General features: G+C 40.2%; 1 protein-coding gene across 1 annotated transcript in view; it reads left to right on the forward strand.

The window, feature by feature from the left end:
• The window catches only part of thsd7ba (thrombospondin, type I, domain containing 7Ba), a 131517-nt gene that overhangs the window by 70651 nt on the left and 41285 nt on the right, over positions 1-19581 (forward strand). The window contains exons 9-12 of the mRNA XM_061088869.1: positions 741-856; positions 2206-2338; positions 3609-3712; positions 14463-14654. Of these exons, the coding sequence (XP_060944852.1) occupies positions 741-856; positions 2206-2338; positions 3609-3712; positions 14463-14654 (545 nt within the window). The remainder of the gene's footprint in view (positions 1-740; positions 857-2205; positions 2339-3608; positions 3713-14462; positions 14655-19581) is intronic.

Raw genomic sequence — 19581 nt, forward strand, 5'->3', positions numbered from 1 at the left:
CATAAATAGGGAAGAAAGTGCATGATTATTTTCTATTTTTAGAAACAGGAAGTTGTCCTTAAAACCTGATAATGGCGCGTCCTTGGCGTGGCAGGAATGATTAATCAGTGAAGAGCTTACGTATTCTAACTTTTCTCGGGTTTAATTAGCGGCCATTCTGTGGATTGATTGACTTTTTTCTCTCGTTGAAAGCTCGCTCCCCTTGATCGGAGAGACAAAGCTTCTTTATCTATTCTGTACATGTAAATAAACACAGACACCTGGTTGTTGAGGCAGAGCTGCAGAGTCAGGGGATGATCTCTTTGGGTTTTGTCTCCACCAGCTCCACTTCTCACACTATGTCACTTGACGTATTGTTAATATATAGAAATATCGATGTGGTGCAGCTTTAAGACCGGTTTTAAAACTGACAATGTATTACGAGCCATAAAACATGAGCCGTTAGCGAGCTGGCATAGTGGGAGAATTTTTCTTTTCATGGAGCAATTTGTACCCTTGGAAGCAGCTGAATGTGTGAGAGGACTGTAAATTTTAACATTTGTCCACCTTTTGCTTGGGCATAGGGGGGGGGGGGGGTAATCAATCATGTTTTCTGTGGAGAGACGTGTGATGTCAAGGACGTGGCAGTTGTTTCACTGCACTGTCCTGTTACCAACGACACTCTGGATGTTTATCATTTATGGCCTCGGGGGGGATAAGGAGAGTTTTAAATCCACTTGTTTGTGTGTTTGTGCGTTCAGGTGCTCGGATTCTTCTCGTCCCGACACCGTGCGACCCTGTCTGCTCCCCTGCAACAAGGACTGCATCGTGACGCCCTTCAGCGAATGGACGGCCTGCCCCTCAACCTGTGTGCCAGGTAGAGTAGATCCTTACAACAGGTTCTATGAACTTTGTTCTTGTAACGTTTGTTTGAAAGCTCCCTGCAAAGTTTGGATATTTGAGTTGAAAATGCAAAAAAGCTGATGAATAACAGGAGGTTGTTGGACACAGCAATATTTTTGTAAAGGTAATTTAGTAAATTGTAGTGGTCGGATGAGTTGAAACTATAATATTAGGATTAATAACTAATTTGGAAATTGTGTTTATATCATTTTGTTTTTGTCATGAAAGAAAATGCATCCAACTTTAAAAACTTTAAAAAGTACGCTCAGTTTAGACGGCGCCTGGTTATTAGAGTGAATTCGATAATCTTGAAATTTTGACCTCTGTGATGTATTTTAAACCATAAGTTCAACCTATTATACCTTTCTGTAATGCTTAAGATGTTTTCCGAACACACCCCAGAAGAGATTTAACACAGCTTCATTCCAAAAAATCTAATCCGCTTTAATTTGATAATCTGGGCGGGTCACTTGGTAATCTAGGACACTTGTATTACATTTACACTGTATAAAAAAAAGCTCTATGCAAACCACGCTCAATTCTACCCATTATAAAGCATTATGACAAGATAAAAGAAAGCAGAATTAGAAAATGTATATTATTCAAAGAAATTACAATGTCATTTTCTGAAGTTTTGCTGTTCAAAGGATTGATCAGTAAATCGAGAAACTAATTGTCAGATTGATCCAAAACTTACAGAGATAGTTGATCTAAATACTGAAACACTAATGTGTTGTCCCCTCATGTCTCAGCAATTGCTCTCAAGTGAGGCTTCAACTGTTCGTTACATTAAGCTGGCACATCAAGAGGAAAATGGATATTTAATGGGCTTCGATGTGCGTCCACTGAATATCGTGGAAATCAGAAAGTACTTAATTGTTTGGAAAAGAATGGAGCAGGCATCTTGTCTCTGTAAATATTCTGTAGTCCGTTGGGCCCGCTGATGATGTAATCGCTTTCTTAATTGCACTATTTCCGATGTTTGGTAATTAGTGTTGTGTAATGAGCCTTGGAGCTGCAGCCAAATGAAGCTATCGCAGAGTGGTGTGTCCAAAAACCGACCGCGGCGAAGTGGAGGACATCACATCCACAAGGGCAAATTAATCAGGATCAGATCGACTTGTTTACCAGTCGTCTCTTCCAGATATTAGACTCCACCGGTTGTCATTGCGTCTGCCTTTGTTTTGTTGTCGCAGATGTTTGCCTCGGCATCATCTTACATTCTCTTCCTTCGGTGGGAGAAAATTCATTTAACCTCAACTTGTGCAAGCTATCTGTCGCAGAACGCAGCCTCTTGTGAAGATTGTGTTTCACCTTCGACAGAAAATGCGACCGCAGCCACGCAGTCTCGATACAGGACCATCATTCAGAGGTCTGCTGATGGAGGTCAAGAGTGTCCCGACACCCTGTATGAAGAGAGAGAGTGTGAATCACTTCCAGTTTGTCCAGTGTTCAGGTAATGGCACCATTTATAACGAGGCCTTTCCCTTTCCTCACCAAGGACAAGCTATCACCGTCCATTTATTCACTCACTGAACATATGCATGTGCTTCTGTGATGGCGTGAATATTACACAACAAGGCATTTGACACAGTACTTTCATTCTGCTCACTGATTTAGCCATTGTTACACGTGGCGGCTTTTTAATTAGTTTGTTAAGTTTGGTGGTGAAAGCCTCCAGAAAATGTTATAGTAAATTTGATAGACAAAAAGTATTGCGCTGTTGGTCGCCCCTTGTTGTTGCAAACCGATTTCCATTTAAAATAATCCAATGAGATGCACTCTGTTCAAGTATTTGTCGCTGCACCGAGCAAAGTGCAATCACAACACATGGTTATTTTGTCATTTTGCCTGAGAACAGATTTGTGAATTTTAAATCAGTCCATCTAACGTGACTGACCCGACCCCGAAATCAGGCTAATTTGGTATATTTACACTCCAGTGTGTGTCAGAGTTCCCTGAATTATATGACACAAATTCACATGACACTTTTTACAACCCATTTCAAGTCAAATAGACACGTTGAGTGTTTTAACAGTCAGGTAGCTTGTTTAAGGGTTAGGGGAAAATGTGAAAACAAAACAACAGCAAAACAGGAAACTCTGAAAGGGCCTTAAGGCAGTTTTTATAGTTGATGATTTGCACAACAAACACACAAACAATCTAAAGTTTCAGTTTATCTATTGTTTTTTTAAAGTTCTGTTTATTCTATATACATGAATGGCATAGACTGCAAGGGGATTTGCCCTTTTGGGAAGTTTTCTGAATCTGAATCAAAAAACAATAGAGCCTCACTCTCTTTCTACCTTTTTTAAGTCAAGCTAAATATAACGCGAATATTCCAGAATTACTTTATAATGACACCATTTCACAGTTTAAATCAGCTGAAGAGGGTTGTATAATGGAATCAAGGGATATCTTTATGTATTTTTTATTGCATTTGTTTGTAGAGACTGACTGATTTGAGCCTTTCAAAGATCAGTATCTGTATCTGCTTTTATTTCAGTAGTTTTTACTTACATCATCCCTGTTGCCAATTTGACACAAACAGCACAAACTTACCATTTTCATCCCATTGCAATTTCAACAAGTTGTGATTGCTGCCATTGAAGAGGTGACATGTTGGCTGCATATCATTCACATCACCAATGACCTAAAAAAGTATTTCGTTAAATGTTGCGTGCTGTGTTAATGAAAAGTCTCTCTGTCTTTGTGTGTCTGTGCAGGTGGAGGACGCACAAGTGGCACAGCTGCACTCTGGTTCCAGAGTCAGTCCAGCGTGGGTTAGGTGGACCAGGAGAAGCCTGTGGAAATGGTCTCGAAACAAGAGGCAAGTGTTCTCCCTGACTTATCACAGTCCCCCCACGTCAGCAGCTGCAATTTAAGCTTTTCCATCTCTTTACTTTCCTGATATTAGGAACCTAATAGTCCTTTTAGAACTGCTCCTTTAACAAGCAGGTGATGGAAACAGAAGAAGGTGGCGATTTGTTCTCAGGGTGTATTGAGTCGAGCCTTTCTGTTTGTTGTCTCATGATCTCACCGCAGCACTGCTCTCTTATTAATGGGTGCAGCAAGGCAGATGGCCGTAAGCACACGTTAGCAGCTTGAAAATAAATAACCAGCCGCATTCAGGCACTTTTTTTATAATCACTTTAATCATTCCATCACACCTCACTCGCACAATAAAGTGTATAAAACCATTCATAAAAAAACAGTTTGGCTGCAGTGCCCGTCCCGTCCAGATTTTTGATGGAATGATGAACACGTGCTCGAGATTCTTGGATCATAAAGTTTGACATTGTGCCAGTTCTGAGATTTATGGTGCACAAAATTAACACTGAAAATTCTCACACAAACAGAACACATGCCATTAATAATGAAACACAAAAGAGACCAGAGCCACATCCAGAATAAAAATGCAGTCCATGTACTTGTGCAAACAGAAAAGATTTTTAAAGGATGCTATAGTATGGTTACGTTAGTGTGAACCTTCTGCTGAAATACATTGTGGAAATAATGTTTAATTGTATGTTTTAAATGAATGCATCTAGTCTATTTTGTTTACTACCTTCCAATATGCATAAATCCAGAAAAAAATTAACACTCCAGATTTGTATGACAGACACTTAATAGCAGTGTTTGTTGAGTCTGGAATTTGGGATAACAAGTTGTCAGTAGTTTAAACAGAAGTCAACTGAGTATTTAATTTTAATAAATACCTACAAAATGAGTATATCACATTTACCACAATACCAGTTTTCTAGTAAAACCAGAGGAAACAGATAATCTTGCAGTGGTCTCTGGATTTTTTCTAGAGCTTTAGATATAAATATATAAAAATATACATAAATATATTTGCACACAGATGTATATTTCACTTTGTGGCAGCTCTGTTTCCATTTGCAAATGTTTGACTGTAGACATTACGCCATTTATTTTTGACATTTTCAAATCAAACTGTAAAATTGTTCGTGAATCCGTGTGAGTGGCATGACTCCTGCTAAATGGAAAACACGTGTCTGTTAGCCATGTGTGGACGTGAATCTGTGAATGTGTTTCCGAGCTGTTAAAATCCCCATGCGGCGTCCTTTGTTTAGAACTACTGTGAGTTTGTCTGTGAGTGCGGTTGTGAGAACGACTGCCACTGGCCCAAGTCGTTAAAAAGCCAAAGTGTTAATTGGATCATTTCAGACTCGTTTAGAGGAGAGCAAATGTCTCAATAAATCCCAGAAACTGTCCGTTCCAGCCACTGATGCGATTCCATAGTGAAGTTTACTGTACTGCCTCGGGAAACTTTCTGTAGCATTCTGCTGCCGTCACTGTTGCTCGTGTTTGACTTGGCTGCATAATTGCGGCTGACATTTCTCAATTGAATTTCTCTGACTTGTCAGTGAGAGGTGTCTGTAGTGTTCCCAGGTTAAGAGTCAGCCTCAGTGACCTTTAGAGCTGCCGATTTGAATATGATTAGAAAATGATTAAGTTAAATACCTGTGACATTTCAAAAACGCAAGTGAGGGTTTGGAATTGGCACTTGGCAGAAACAAACTATTTAAATATAGAGTTTAGACGGTTTTTTTCAGAGTTTGGTTTCACTCGTTGGATTAGCTGAACCAATCCAATGAAAAGGACAAATAAATGTCAAATCGGGGGAAGAAGTAGGCCACAGTAATTGAGGATGGGGCCATGATAGTAACATGGAGACATTGAATAGGGGCAGAATCAGAGAATAATGACAGGAAGTTATACCATAGGTTCCCCAGTTATTCTATTCATGGTAATTTAAAGATTCTACATTTCCCTGAACAGACATCTGGAAGTGCAATACCATCTATTTCAGATATCACTTCAAATTCTGTACAAAGATAGAGCTTTAGTTTCTTAAATTATCTGTATGTCACTACTTTTATGTAGAAAACACACAATTTACATCTAAGTAATTACATGCAATAGCTCAAACGTACAGTACATTTAAATATAATAGAATATGAAGCTTTACTCAAATTGTATTTTCCATTTTGAGATAGTCTTTAAGATAATTTCTGTTTTAATTTAGACTCCAGTTTCATTAAGTTCAGTTACTGTAACAATATTCAATGTTGTGTTATTTCCCAGTGTTCACTAAAGGCTTCAGTCAGTGGATAGTGAGAAGAGTGTGTGTTTTTTTTAGTTTTGACTCTATTGATTTATTGATAGGAAACATGTAAAAGTTAATAGTGCAGATTTTTTGAAATATTCTAAATATACCATCTGTTGCCTGATTTCTGCATTTTTTGTTAATATTGTTTATTGTGAGAAATATTTAAAATTGTAAAGTGAAAGTGCTATCTTTAATCATTTGAATGCCATGTATGAGAAAATGTTGGAAGCGTTTCTTACAGCATTGCAGATTCCACATCACGTACCGAGTTATTGGATTCCCTTTTGAAAAAAGCTGGATCAACAATACATTTAAGTACTAGAAACAGACCATGTTTAATAGACAAACTAATGCACTTATGCATGGATGTCTTATACTTATTTTATCCATCGACACCCACACAACAACTGCTCTAGCTCCCACGGGTCCATAATGAGCAGTGCTCACTCTATGCTGCCTCGTATTTTAATGAAAAAGTCATACGCTGCCAGCAGACTCACTGTTAATGAATTGGGGTTAACAAAATATTGACATTCTTCCAATAAGACAACGTATTATTCACCATAGAAACATACGAGAACTATAGCTTGCACATGAGCTGCCAGCAAATGTTGACTAATTATCTGTGTGTGTGTGTGTGTGTGGTATGTTATCCACTGTGAAGTCCCCACATGGCAACGTTGACCTATAACTAATGAACTGAACCTGCATCTGTAAAAGTAGAAAGCCTGAGTTACTGAAGTAGAGCAAAGCTTGAAGAACATTATAAATAATGATGTTTATGATGTACATTTTACTTTTTTCACATTACAAAAACAAGTATTACACAGTATAGTGCATAGTGCTAAATTCAATCCAGCTACAGTAGATTTCAAACACTTGCAGATATCAATTCCCCAAATATTGCACACATAATTATTTGAACTCACAATCATAAAAAAATATAAAAGTCCTGGATCTGCTCCTTTGATCCTTAATGCTCCCACACAAACACACAGATCAAAGGGAAATTTACTCCTGTGGCAGAGGTAAAGTTCACAGTAAAATAATTGTTAATGAAATGTATTCTTATGTAAGAACACAGAACCTCTTACTGTTGATCCAGGCAGTGAGCCCATCGTTAGCCTCTTCCTTCTGCAACTCCTACTCTTCCTCCATACTCGTCCTCCTCCCTGTCCCTCTCCTCATGGGTGCTGAGGGTCCTGCAGAGAAACATATTACTATATAACGTTGTGCTCATTGTTTTGGCAGCAGCTACTTGCCACTTTTGGCTTGTAGTTTCTCTGCAGCTCCCCTTGTGTTTCGTCTTACTCATCTTGGCACATTGAAGCCAAATGTGGAGGGTTTTAAAGATGTGATTCAGTCAAGCCCAGTGTCAATTAAGAATATTCTAAAGTGCCAATCTCTCCGTATTGTGGGCACGTCAGGGTTAAAAAATGCCAAAACAGGCACGTCAGCCCACTGGGAGAGTTCCCTGTCTGCCAGCTGCCCGTCCAGCCTTGGTCAGGGACTGTTGGTAAAACCATTGGCTAAGAAAATTGGAGATTATGGTGCTTTTTCCACATATTTTCCACTAAAACACATAAAGTTTTAGCAGATTTCTTGAAGTTATGAATTGCTGCACAGTTCCCATCAGGCCAAAATCAAACTGTGAGGCGTTCTTTGCTCAGGGAAAGTGGCGCCCTGCAGAAACATACCACAACTACGTACAGCTGTAAATTAAACCTGTTAGCAGCAGGAGAGGCACTTAAGTGCAACAACTGTAAAGTGCATTGTGAAATAAACGTTGAGTCTCACTGTGCAAACAGACTTGCATCATTAGCCTTCTGTGTATTTACTGAATAATTAGGCAGACCAATCAGTGTCGACCCATCAGGCTGCAAGGCAAGAACGAGTGGTGTTTTATTTTATTCAGTCACTCAAAACAAACCTGTTGCAATTCATTAATAAACCATTCGATTTACTAAAATAATTATTAACCAACCTACAGTGTATGTGTGAATTATTAATTAATGAATTCATAGTAATTGGCTATGTCATTTATAAGTCATAGGTAATTGTCATCATTGTTTAAAATACAAATGATGGCAATAAAACATTTACAATGATGAAAATTGCACTTGAAATTCATACATTTTCAAAGTGTGTACAGTTTATTAATATCCTTATCAGACCGCGTCTACATGTAAACTGTCAACACGGAGGCGCAGAGCGTGAACACGCTGACGGCGTCCTGCCGCCGGGCGCTGACGCCGCCATCACGTCTCTGTCTCGTGGTCACAAACATCCAGTGGAAGTGTTTTCCCGTCTGACTGCTCTGACGTGAGCTGTGGTGATAAGCAGCGGCTCCTTGTCACACCTCAGGCGAGCCCGAGTTCACAAGTTAGCAGGAGCTGAGTCACTGTGGCACTTCCAGCTCACCTGGCTCCGTCTTAATGCACGTGTGTGTATCTGTTCCCCATTTACGTGGGTCCACTGACTTTGTTTCACGCGTACACAGATCTGAATGGCAGTTTGTCTCGTATGGGTTTTGGAAATGGGGTTTATGAGGTGGTATCGTTTCACCCTTAACACAATAATATACTATTTTGTCTTCAGTGTGATCAGTGGCATTTGGGCTGAACTGTTCTAATACTAACTGAGCGGCACACAACTGTTCTTGAGTTTTCTTGTATTTTCCTCGAGGCGAGCAGCATGTCAGTTGCCAAGTTGCCCCTTCAGGGAGAATTACACCAGTTTCTGGGGGAAAATTTCAAGTTTTTGTAAAAATAGTGTGAAACTCTGGGAAAGGGGGTGTATAGCAAGTGATGATGAAACATTCAAATAGCTGTTACAGAAAAGTTCAAGTAGCCACCTGAGATTTTCCAGCCCACTCAAAACTTGTCAGTTTGCTGGAGACTTGATTGCAACCTCGAGGCTCAGGCCTGAAGTGCATGAGGTAAAGAATCAGTGGAGAGGTTTGGAAACAAGCAGGCAAATAGGTCTGTGCTTCACAAAGCCAATATGCCCGTGGCTTGAGTAAATGCTACCTCCTGTCTCAGTGTGTGTGTTGAAGAAACTGCTGCAGGTTGACTGTATAACAATATCTGACCATGTGTAGAATGAGGTGTAGATTATGAGACATATGCTGACCTGAGGAGCGGGGGGTCACGGATGGGAGGCGTTGAACAGGAGGGTTTTTTGAGAAGAGCACAGTGGAGCAGCGGTTCTCTCTGACACCTCACAGCAAGGAGGTCATGGGTTTGAACCTGCTGGGCCGACCAAGTGTGCATGATCTCCCTGAGCCTGCGTAGGTTTCCTCTGGGTTCGCTAGCTTCCTCCCACAGCCCACAGACACGCAATGTTAGATAAACATTAATAACAAAGTACATTCACATAGATACTGTATAGATACATATATACTCCTTTTTTTATGAAGATACATTTTCAGGTACTTCTTGTACTCCATTATATCAGCAAATATCTGTACATTCTACTGAATGACATCCTGAAATTGTGTTTTTTTTTTTAAGTTTAAAAGTAATTCATAATTTGAGGGGAATGGGTCTTGTGACCCTGCCTCCCGCAGCAGCATCACTGGTGAAGATTAAACATCAGAAATGGATGCAGAAAAGATTCATTTAATAATCAATATGACAATGAATTTTCAGCAGTATCATCTGCAGTGTTTTTTATTCATAATACAGAGTCTGTATTATTATTGTTTTAAACAGAATATACAGATGACACAGTTAAATATGCAGTTGACAGTGATCTTAGGGAATAGGCTACATTTGGCAAATACTTTTACTACTTTAAGTATATTTAAAAGCAAGTACCTACTTTTACCTGCATACTTTTAAGTTTTAAAAGCAACTTCACAGACTGCAGCCAATCACATTTGGATCAGGAGGAAAGTCTCCAACTGGGCCCCAAGATGTTAGGGCCACACACCCGGGTCTGATCAGCCTGTGGTGGGCCGGCCGCGGCAGAAGGTGTCAATTGATTAACGCCCGATAACTCTAAGGTAAACGAGTGACAATCCGCCGGTGATCCCTAGCATCTGCTGGTTGTTGGCAACTGAGCTGATGTGGATGACCTTGAAATGTGCAAGTTATATTCACCATCTTGTCCTATATTCTATAATAATGGTCTATTTATTTGTACTTTTACTCCAGTAAAATGTTTGTGTATGTTCCTCCACCACTGACATTTGAACGGGTGGATTTTAGAAGATGAATCCTGAACCTTGCCATGAGGGAAATGTCTCTGTGTGCAGTGCCTCTGGAACATGTGTGAAGTTGAGCTAATGGATTCCAGCCTGACTGCAGAACATTGTGTCTTTACTCGCTCTACTTGTGGCTCATAACCATCTGGGTGTGTTGTATCCGTCCCTGAGTAGCACTGGAACTGTACTGAGAAATTATTCAATAGAAAATGTGTCACGCTGATTATCTTTTTTGATGAAAAAATGACTTAATGGCCACGCAGAGGCCTATCTTCATTACTCTTCATAGGGCATCACATAGAGGAATAGAATCCTAATATGAGTGAATTAGCAGGGATATAATTTATGGTGGGAGGGGGATTCATCTGGATAGTTTTAAGGGTAATAATAGAAAATGATCTTAGCTGGATTTATAACTATTGAAAGGAAACGCGATTATGATATTTAAAAACAATTTTTTTAATCTGATAATTCTTACCGGTGAAGGATACTTTATTTTCAACCTGTGTGTGACAGGCCTTTTCAAAGTGTGTCCTCTCAGCCTCCAACATATTCACCTTTCCAAGCAGCTGTATAATTAGAGCTGATCCCTGTCAGTCGCTGAGACACCGTGACAAAAGTTGTTTCCGCTTTGTGAGAGGAGATGATGTGAAAGGCCACACAAATAGACACCGGCAACCAGGGGCTGGAATAATTATTTTAAAAGTGTCTGGCTGCGAGTTAAAAATCCGAATGTCAGTGCTTGCTGTGCTGAGCTCGGCTAATAAAAGACGCCGGCGCTGACAGAATGGGGTTGTCACCGGTGGAGTGGGCTGGGTGAAGACAGAGGGCTATTCGTGGTAAATGGACAGAACTAAATGCCAACAGGGACATTTCATTATCCTCACTGTGCTGCTAATTGGACTAATACTGCAGCATGTGTTGGTTATTAGTTGTTTTCTTTAAACAGCTTTGTTAAAAAGACAAATAAGCTTCACCTTAAAAGGCCCCTGTAACATCCGGTATAATATCATCCGTGTTTAACCAAAACGTTGCCAAAGGAATTATTGTGTTTTTGCTGTGATCCGCAGTAGCTGTTACATAAAGGCGCATTAATAATAACTATCATCTCCCTTCGTGCTGCCTTTGTAAAGCCCTTTATGTAAATGACCCTCCCACACATTCTCACCAAGTAGAAACCCAACTGTTTTTGTCAGAGGGCAAACATTTGAAAGTCAAATAGAAATCAATAAAACGGATAAAAGGCCTGTTTGTGGATCAGTGAATCCTCAAAGAGGCGTTGGAGGAGGTGGAAGTTTCCTTCGCTAGCAACATCGCTTTGACTTACATCCCAGTGTGAACAACAGGAACATGTATGTGGGGGGGTTGTTGTGTAGTGTGCAGATGCTGCTGTCGAGGGTTGGCTACCAAAGTCTGGGTTGCTACGAGGAGTCGGACCTGACTGATCATATCACAGTGTACAATACAGGCAACATGCAAATCCCAGCACTTCTCTGTTTGCTACACACTCTCTATGTGGCTCCGGCAACACGTAGCGATAACTTACAGTTATCTAGTAGCAACTTCATGCTCTATAGTCGACACAAAAACAACAATTCCGACACCATGTTGAGTAAAGGGAGGAACATGACTCAGTTAATGTTGAGTGACTGGTTGCATGACCCCCCCGACAGTGACCCCCGGGCGCGGGGAAATAATTAATGACAAGTTTGGAGCTGGAATATTTTGTGGTATTAGGCCCTGAAACTGTTATTTAGTGTTAAATTATTGTAGTTGGGTTATTTTAAATGGTTGCTTATCATTTAAACTGTTAAATTAGATTTCGACTTAGCAAAAAGTCTTTATCGCCATTTTGGGCTTTTTATCCAAAGAAATCAGTATCGGACACAATAACTGATTCAAAAAAATTGATTTCGATGTTTCTTAAGCCAATAAAACAGATCACTCTTCATTATTGTAGGAATCACAAGTGGTACCTTGTTTTAGATTAGGCCGGCTTGCCTTAACTTTCAGTCGATCCCATCACATTTGTCTGTTCTTCTGTACTTTGTTCTTGATTTTCCTTTCCTTTCTTTTTTTTTGCTCACTGTAGCTAAAATGTGAAAAATGTCTATTAATAAAGACTTTAAAAAAAGGATTTAGCACCGCTCCTGTCTCCTCTGACAAAGCTCTTCTCCTCCCTTCTCCTCACACTTGTTTGGTTCTAATTTTACTTTTTATTTATTGTCTTTAATTAATTCAAGCTGCTTTAATAACCTTTATTTAATCCTCATTCATGTGAGTTCCTTCCTTGCTTGGGCTGAACCAGACTTAGTCTTGCAGTACAATGCAGACAAGTATTGGAATCAGTGAAATTATTCCTTTCCTTCCCTTTTGGATCTGTTGATTATAGCGTGTCACTTTCTTCACACTGACTTTTAACTTTCAAGAACAATAGTAACACTTTTTTTCCTTTGTTCGCCTTCTTACCACAAGGCACGAAATGTGAGAAACTTAGAAGTCATGTGGGTTTTTGTGAGGTCTGTATCTTGAGAATAGTAACAATAGAATTATTTTTTTCACAGCTTCGCCCTGTAGAGTTAATGATACGATTTTTTTTTCAACCTTCTGCAAGTGTTTGCATAGTAATGAGGGTTCCTGTGACACTGGTGTAATGTGCTTTCACTTATGTATCTTCTTATAACATTATCTTTGTCTTTATTTGTGGAGCTGGTTTTGTTTACCAGAATAATGAACAATGCACAAAGTTTCTGTTATGCAGTGAAATAATCTATTCAACTGTTTGTCGAGCATAACCCCATTTGCCTTTAACGAAAAGCCAATAACGTACTTGCACTGTGTCTTTAACATTTTATGAAGTAGTGCCGTGTCTGCTCTGAACCTGCCTGTTTGGAGTGTTGCCTGTTTCTTCGTCTGTGGTGATCCTCAGGAGCTGCTTCAGAATTATTCCGTTCCGTTGTGTGCAGAGCTTTTTATGGTTTATGGTGCAGAGTGAAGTTAGACAACTTTGCATCATCCTGGTTTATCGGCAATGAAGAATTTATAGTCAATGTTTTTTTTTAAACTCAACTGAATTTGCTTTATTACTGTTCACGTATGTGCTTTATATATATACATTTAAATGATTTAATTGCTTATATTTTTTCATACATCAGGCCAAAGTTCAGAACTTTTCACAATAAAACCTTTGTAATTTAGTTTGATAATAAAGCATTACAGCAACAAAACGAACGTTGTGCCTTAACTTTGAAGACAAATTGGCAAAGTGATTGTATGACTGTTTTTATAATCATTATAACAGTGTTGCCAAAATTGGACAAAATTTGACACATTTGACAATAAGAATACACAAAGCAAGTGTGAAGTCACAATGATGAACGATGCGTTCCACAGACAGACAGACAGACATTTGTTGTATTAGTAGGTAGATGCTGTTGCTGTCTGGTCTGATAAATGCACCATAAGCCTCAAAATGAAATGGAAAATCACAATGTCGTTTTTTTTTATATAAGGACAACTTGTACTCAGTCTCTTCTCTTTTTTTCCCCCTTGACTTCATCTACCTTTCCTGACAAAGAGCCGCCTCACTGTTCTGACAGTTTCAATTTCGCCGTAGGAGATATGGAAAAAATTGCAAAAGAAACTTGTTCGGAGGTATTTTCCAAAGTTATCAAATCTAGCCTCACTGTGACTGGAAGTCTGCTCCCAGTGAATTGACTGCATCAGACCAGTTAACCCATCTGTGCCTTCTACATAATGATTCCTACACACGTGGCAGTTATAGTACTGCATTGTGACTTCTCTATTCCTCTGTAATCTGACACCAGGACTTTGATTAGTTGGTGTATACATCATTCTGTCTAAAGTACTTCACTTTGATGTGGATCTGTTATTATGAATGTCTTCTTCCATTCAATAAATCATACTTATCTTAAGAAGTGTGATAGAAGTGTTTGTGCCTGAAGGTTGAATTAGCATTTCGATAGATCTTAACATTAAAGCAGCGCAGGGATATTCTTCATTACTTTGACTCATGCTATGACAGGACTGTAGAAACATCTCTGGGCCATTTTCAACCAAACAATCAACCGAATATGAAAGTGATATGAAGCTTAAATCACCATACAGATGTATGCATGAGTGAAAGTCAACTTGGTGAGGTGTCATTTGTTATGGGTGCTTTGTTTGTATAAATGAAATGACATTCCTGCCTCCCCCCCCTCTCTGTGTTTCCAGGAGTCAGTTGTGTCGGGGAGAGCGATGACTCAGCCAATATGACGGAGTGCCTGCGCTGGGCCGGCCCCTTGCCCCCTCAGTTCAGAGATTGTCGGGTGGCTTGCAAGGATGACTGCACTCTAACTGCATGGTCCAAGTACTTGGAATGCACAGGATGTGGCAGCTCCACAAGTCGCCAGCGCTCCCTCACAGGTAAAAGGATCCGCGTCCGTGCACACGGCAATGCTTTCAATCTTCAGTGTCCTCTTTTTCATTTGCACATTGATTGGAAAAAGATCTAATCGTCAGTTTTGTTGCGTTAGCAGCATATTCTTCATGCGCTGAAATGGTTTTGTATTTATATAGTGCTTTTCTAGTCTGATGATGACCACTCAAAGCTCTTTACAGTACAGTTTTACATTCACCCATTCACACACACATTCATGCATCTATTAGCAGCAATTTGTTGTTCTATGAGAGGCAATTCGGGGTTCGGCATCTTGCCCAAGGACACTTCGGCATGCAGATGGGGAAGACTGGAGCTCAAACTGCCGACCTTCAGGTTGGAGGACAACCGCTCTACCACTCAGCCACAGCCGCCCACAACACACCCCTGTGTGAGAAAAAAACGTACTTCAGCCCAGTCCAGCCAAATGTTCTCACTGTACTCTCTGATACTGTAACTTCCCTCCGTCCCTGTAGGGTTCTGGTTGGTCTAAATTAGGTCTGTTACTGCTTGTAATCTAAGTAGTTATTTCGGTGCAGATGGCAAAACATCTGAATAACATGCTGTGGTTGCAGACCAGGCCGAATGCTGTCCGTCTTGAGTATTTGATCCGGTGCCAGAGGGGTTTGTAGTAAACATACCCTGTCTCACTCTATAATGCTCTTCGAATCCAAGACATGGCATCAGCCTCGGCTCAGAGGGGGATTTCTCTGCGAGTGCTCGCGCTCACTGCGTTGTAATGTTCATAATAAGTCAGTATTTCAGGTCTTTTATGCCAACGCTTTAAAATTCTCTGTCAGCCACTCTGATGGAAAGCGAGCCCATGGTGGGTTTTACTCTGTCGGGGGGTTAAGAAGTTGGCAGTTAACCAAGGCCTCTGCTCAGATAAGCCACCCAGAGATATATTACTCTTTATTCTGTGTGTCTAAACTGAAGTCGTTTTGAAGGCCCAGAGGACTGTTTAACAGATCACTGCTCGGAAGTGGAGGATGTCTCATGGACTTCAAACATGTGGAGAAAAATGAACATTCTCACGGACTAAAGTCAGCGTGTCGGTGGTATGGTAGAAGTTACGGATGTTACAGATAAAATCATAGAGAGAGCCGCTGCCAAGTATTGTGAATGTTATGAACAACTGTCCTGTTACTTATGCCTTATTAACGCTACTGTGGATATTTTTGAAATTGATATTTTCTCCTCCGTCCAAGTGACTTTTAATTTACAAAAATATCTCCATCCAGAGAAGAACACAAAAACATCGACAAACACTCAAACAAGCATGTCGGGCCAGTAGGTGGCAATCGAGTCACCAGTGCGTCAAAGTCATAATGGGCGGATGCCTGTGATTGGCGGTAATTTGAGGCAGTGATGCTAAAAGTAGCTGCAACTTTGCAATTAGACCGAGCAGTGCAAAGCAGGCTGTAATGTGAAATTCCCAAACTCTCGCTTTTACCTGAACAAGTGGATACGGAAACCAGAGGTATTTTTTAAAGTCTCAGTTTTAAAAACCCAGTTTGTGGACTGTAATTGTCCAGCTTGCACATTCTGACAGGTGTTCGCTGAGTGCTGCATACATAATTTGTGTGTGTTCATAATTGAGCAACCTGCCTCCTATCATGCACGTATTATCCATAATGGTAATGTGTTTACAAACTGAAGACTTGAAAGGAGAAAGACATAAAACGAGCAGCCACGCCTCAGCGCTCTGCACCCTCTCCTACACACACACACACAAACAAACAAACACACACACACACACACCAAAAACAGGTTTAATGCTCTGCCTCTAACTCTAAATTCCTCAGAAGCGCCTGTGACAGAGAGGTTTGGAAACAAGGTTGGCCCCATTGTGGTTTGAAAACTCCGTAGCTGCGTCAAAACATGGAGAGGCAAAAATAGAGACGCTTCCTGATCGGTTCTTATCAGCCACAGCTTGAAGTACCAGTGGTGAAGAGGTTAGCGGTGTCTCTCTTGAAAGCAACAATATTCTGGAGTCCACAGGACGGCTGTGGCCCTCACATGTCCCCCCCCACCCCCCCCCCCCCACCCCCCCCACCCCCCACAGTCTAAAGACATGCAGATTCTGTGAGCTGCTGATTCGGCTGATGCTGCAGGGCCCCATGCTGCCCACACCCAGCATCTGATTCCTTTCTTCACTGTTACTATTATCTTTCCCTCACATTCGCACAAGTAATGTTGGAGACTGACCATAGCAAGGACATGCTAATGAAAAGCAGATTGCGTCTAGTCATTCTCCTTATGCCTGCTGCACTGGAGGACTTAGAGGACAAAGGAGTCTCTGAATGGAGTCTCAGAAACAATCAGATGTGACTTCACAGTAAATACAAATATAGAGTAGGACTGCAGGTGTGTTCGGCCTGGCTTGTTTATGTAAGGTTTAGCACAAACAACAGGACGCGTTAAACAGGCACTCGTTCTCTGTGCAACTCTTTGTCCTTCTCTTTTCTTTTCTTTTCCTTCCACCTCTTAAGGGAAGCAAAAGTCTTATTCCACACCGTAGGCAGCCAAATTTAAGTTATAAACATCACAAGGATTCTTAACAGAAGAAGAATGGGGTTTAAAAGAGCAGCAATCAGAACAAGAGAAAAGGTAATCAGTTCCAATAAGAGGGGAATAAAAGAAAGTCTCACAAAAGAAAACGCAGTATAGGTCTGACGATTCATTAGAGCCGATTTCAATGGGTAAGTTGTTCCACAGTTTCGGGCCTTGGCAACTGAGAGCTGGGAGAAACTAGTACCGTCACAAATACACAACATCCAGTTGGTGACACTTCCTGTTCAGCTTCCTCTCACACACACGAGTCGCCCAGATTTCAATTCGTAAATATCAAACAGGATCATTCAGCCGGATAATCTGTTCAGATCAGACCTAACTCAGACCTGAAATCGACTTGATTATCCCCTAATGTGCAGGCAGGCACGAGAGATACACTTGATCGCGTTATTACACTACAAAGTAAATGCGGCTCAGATGATTGGCTCAGTTATAGAAGTGCATGTTTCTCTACCAGCAGGACTCGTTGAATCGTGCATGCTGGGACTGTCTCCTACACTGAATCTAAATGATCACTGGCAGATGTTTTTCATCTTTAAAAATGCTGCAAAGAACATCATTTATAGCCTTTAACTGATTTATGTATTTATATTAATACTTAGTGCAGATAAGCCTCTTTTTAATTTCAGCAACAAACACACATTAGTATCTAATTTTCAGTAAAACTGTGTGTTGAAATTATGACTGTGTTTACTCAAAGGCAGCAGAGAAGGTGCCACTTTTCTATTTTATTTATTAAATGTAATTAGACCAGAGTCTCCACACTGATGTGATAATGATTTAATGGTGGTGACATGATAAACATTTCATTTAAAACTGCTGAATCTGACGAATGCCTCGAGTGGAAAATGTTCAGGCGGTGACAGGATAAACATTTTCCTGTTGAATCAAGGCTAATTTCCCTCTCAAGCCGCATGTTGAGTGTTGTGCGGCTGTTGACATGTTAAGTTCTGTGAATTATTCCTTACACAGATCACAGGGCAGAGTTTGTGTGTATCTGTAAGAGCTTAACTGCAGACAAATGGTTTAGCTGCTCTGTGCGGCTTTGTTACTGAGCCATTTGGAATTGGGCATTTCCTCTTCTTTGTCGGAGGAAGCCTTTAACAACCTAATGTGTGATAATTCTGCCTGGACGTTTATAGAAATATTGAAATATTCTTACTTGCTCTCCTTACCTGATTTTTAATCTTAATTTGATTGTACTGTATGAATCAGTTTTATCTTTTCTCTGCTTTATGTGTCTTTTAAAAAGTCAAGATTCAGTCGTGTCTCTGCTCTTAAAGGGTCTTTCATTTTTTCATCTTGAATTATTTTTTAATTTACGTAATATTTTATTCTATTACGTGTCTTTCATCCCTGAAGATTGATTGATTGATTGATTGATTGATTGATTGATTCAAATCAATCATCAACTGGGGAAAAGCATGATACCAGCTGCACATGGAACATAGGGAGTGTAGGGAGAAGATTTATTACACACATATCTCACAGTGCATGGATTTAGTATCAGGCATTATATTTCAGGGCAGGTAGACAGCACTAGAATAGAAAGACTTTTTTCTTTTATGGCTCAAATGTTCCTGGAATACTGATTTGTGTGTATTGTGAGCTAGAGACATTGCAACTTACGAAATACTGCAAAATAATACTCCAAACATTAAATCTAATAAGATAAGTTATCAACCGTGTCAACCACACTGGCACACAATGCAGGGCGTGAGTGTGTTGAGACCACTTTCACTGTGGGAACAATTGTTTCTTTCATTTTGTCCTTGAAAACAGTTTCAAGTCCAATTTTCACAGCCAGTCAGTCGTTTCGTCTGCGCGTCGTCACTCTCTCGCAGTAAAACTGACTGAACCGACAGTTAACTCGCTTCTTTGTGTCTCACAGTCGGAAAACACCCTTTAAAAATCAGGTTCCAGAAAGAAACGCGCACGGACCGATTCAGCCTGTTCAGTCAATCGACAAATATCAAAATGCAAATGTAATGATCAGCTAATAACATCAGAGGTAAAATAAAACATGACTCAGCAGCAACAGTGCGTTTAGAACAGCCACCATGTTATTTGTCCCCAGTCTGTGGAGGAAAGTGGAGGAAATAAAGGTTATTGGGGACATTTCACTAGAGAGGTGATAAATTATCTATGGTCTATCTATCTCTTGACGTCTTTTATCAGAAGCATTAGAATTTGGTGGATAAAAATCAAAGATCAAGAACCTGGTGACCTGATGTTCTTGTGAAGTAGATATATCAGGAACACCTATCTGAAACAAACCCTTATTTGGACTCAATGATGACCTGATAAGTGCTGGTCAAAGGCCATGGTAACCTTACAATA

Source organism: Limanda limanda, chromosome 16 (genome assembly GCF_963576545.1).
Source record: "Limanda limanda chromosome 16, fLimLim1.1, whole genome shotgun sequence".
Lineage (NCBI taxonomy): Eukaryota > Metazoa > Chordata > Actinopteri > Pleuronectiformes > Pleuronectidae > Limanda > Limanda limanda.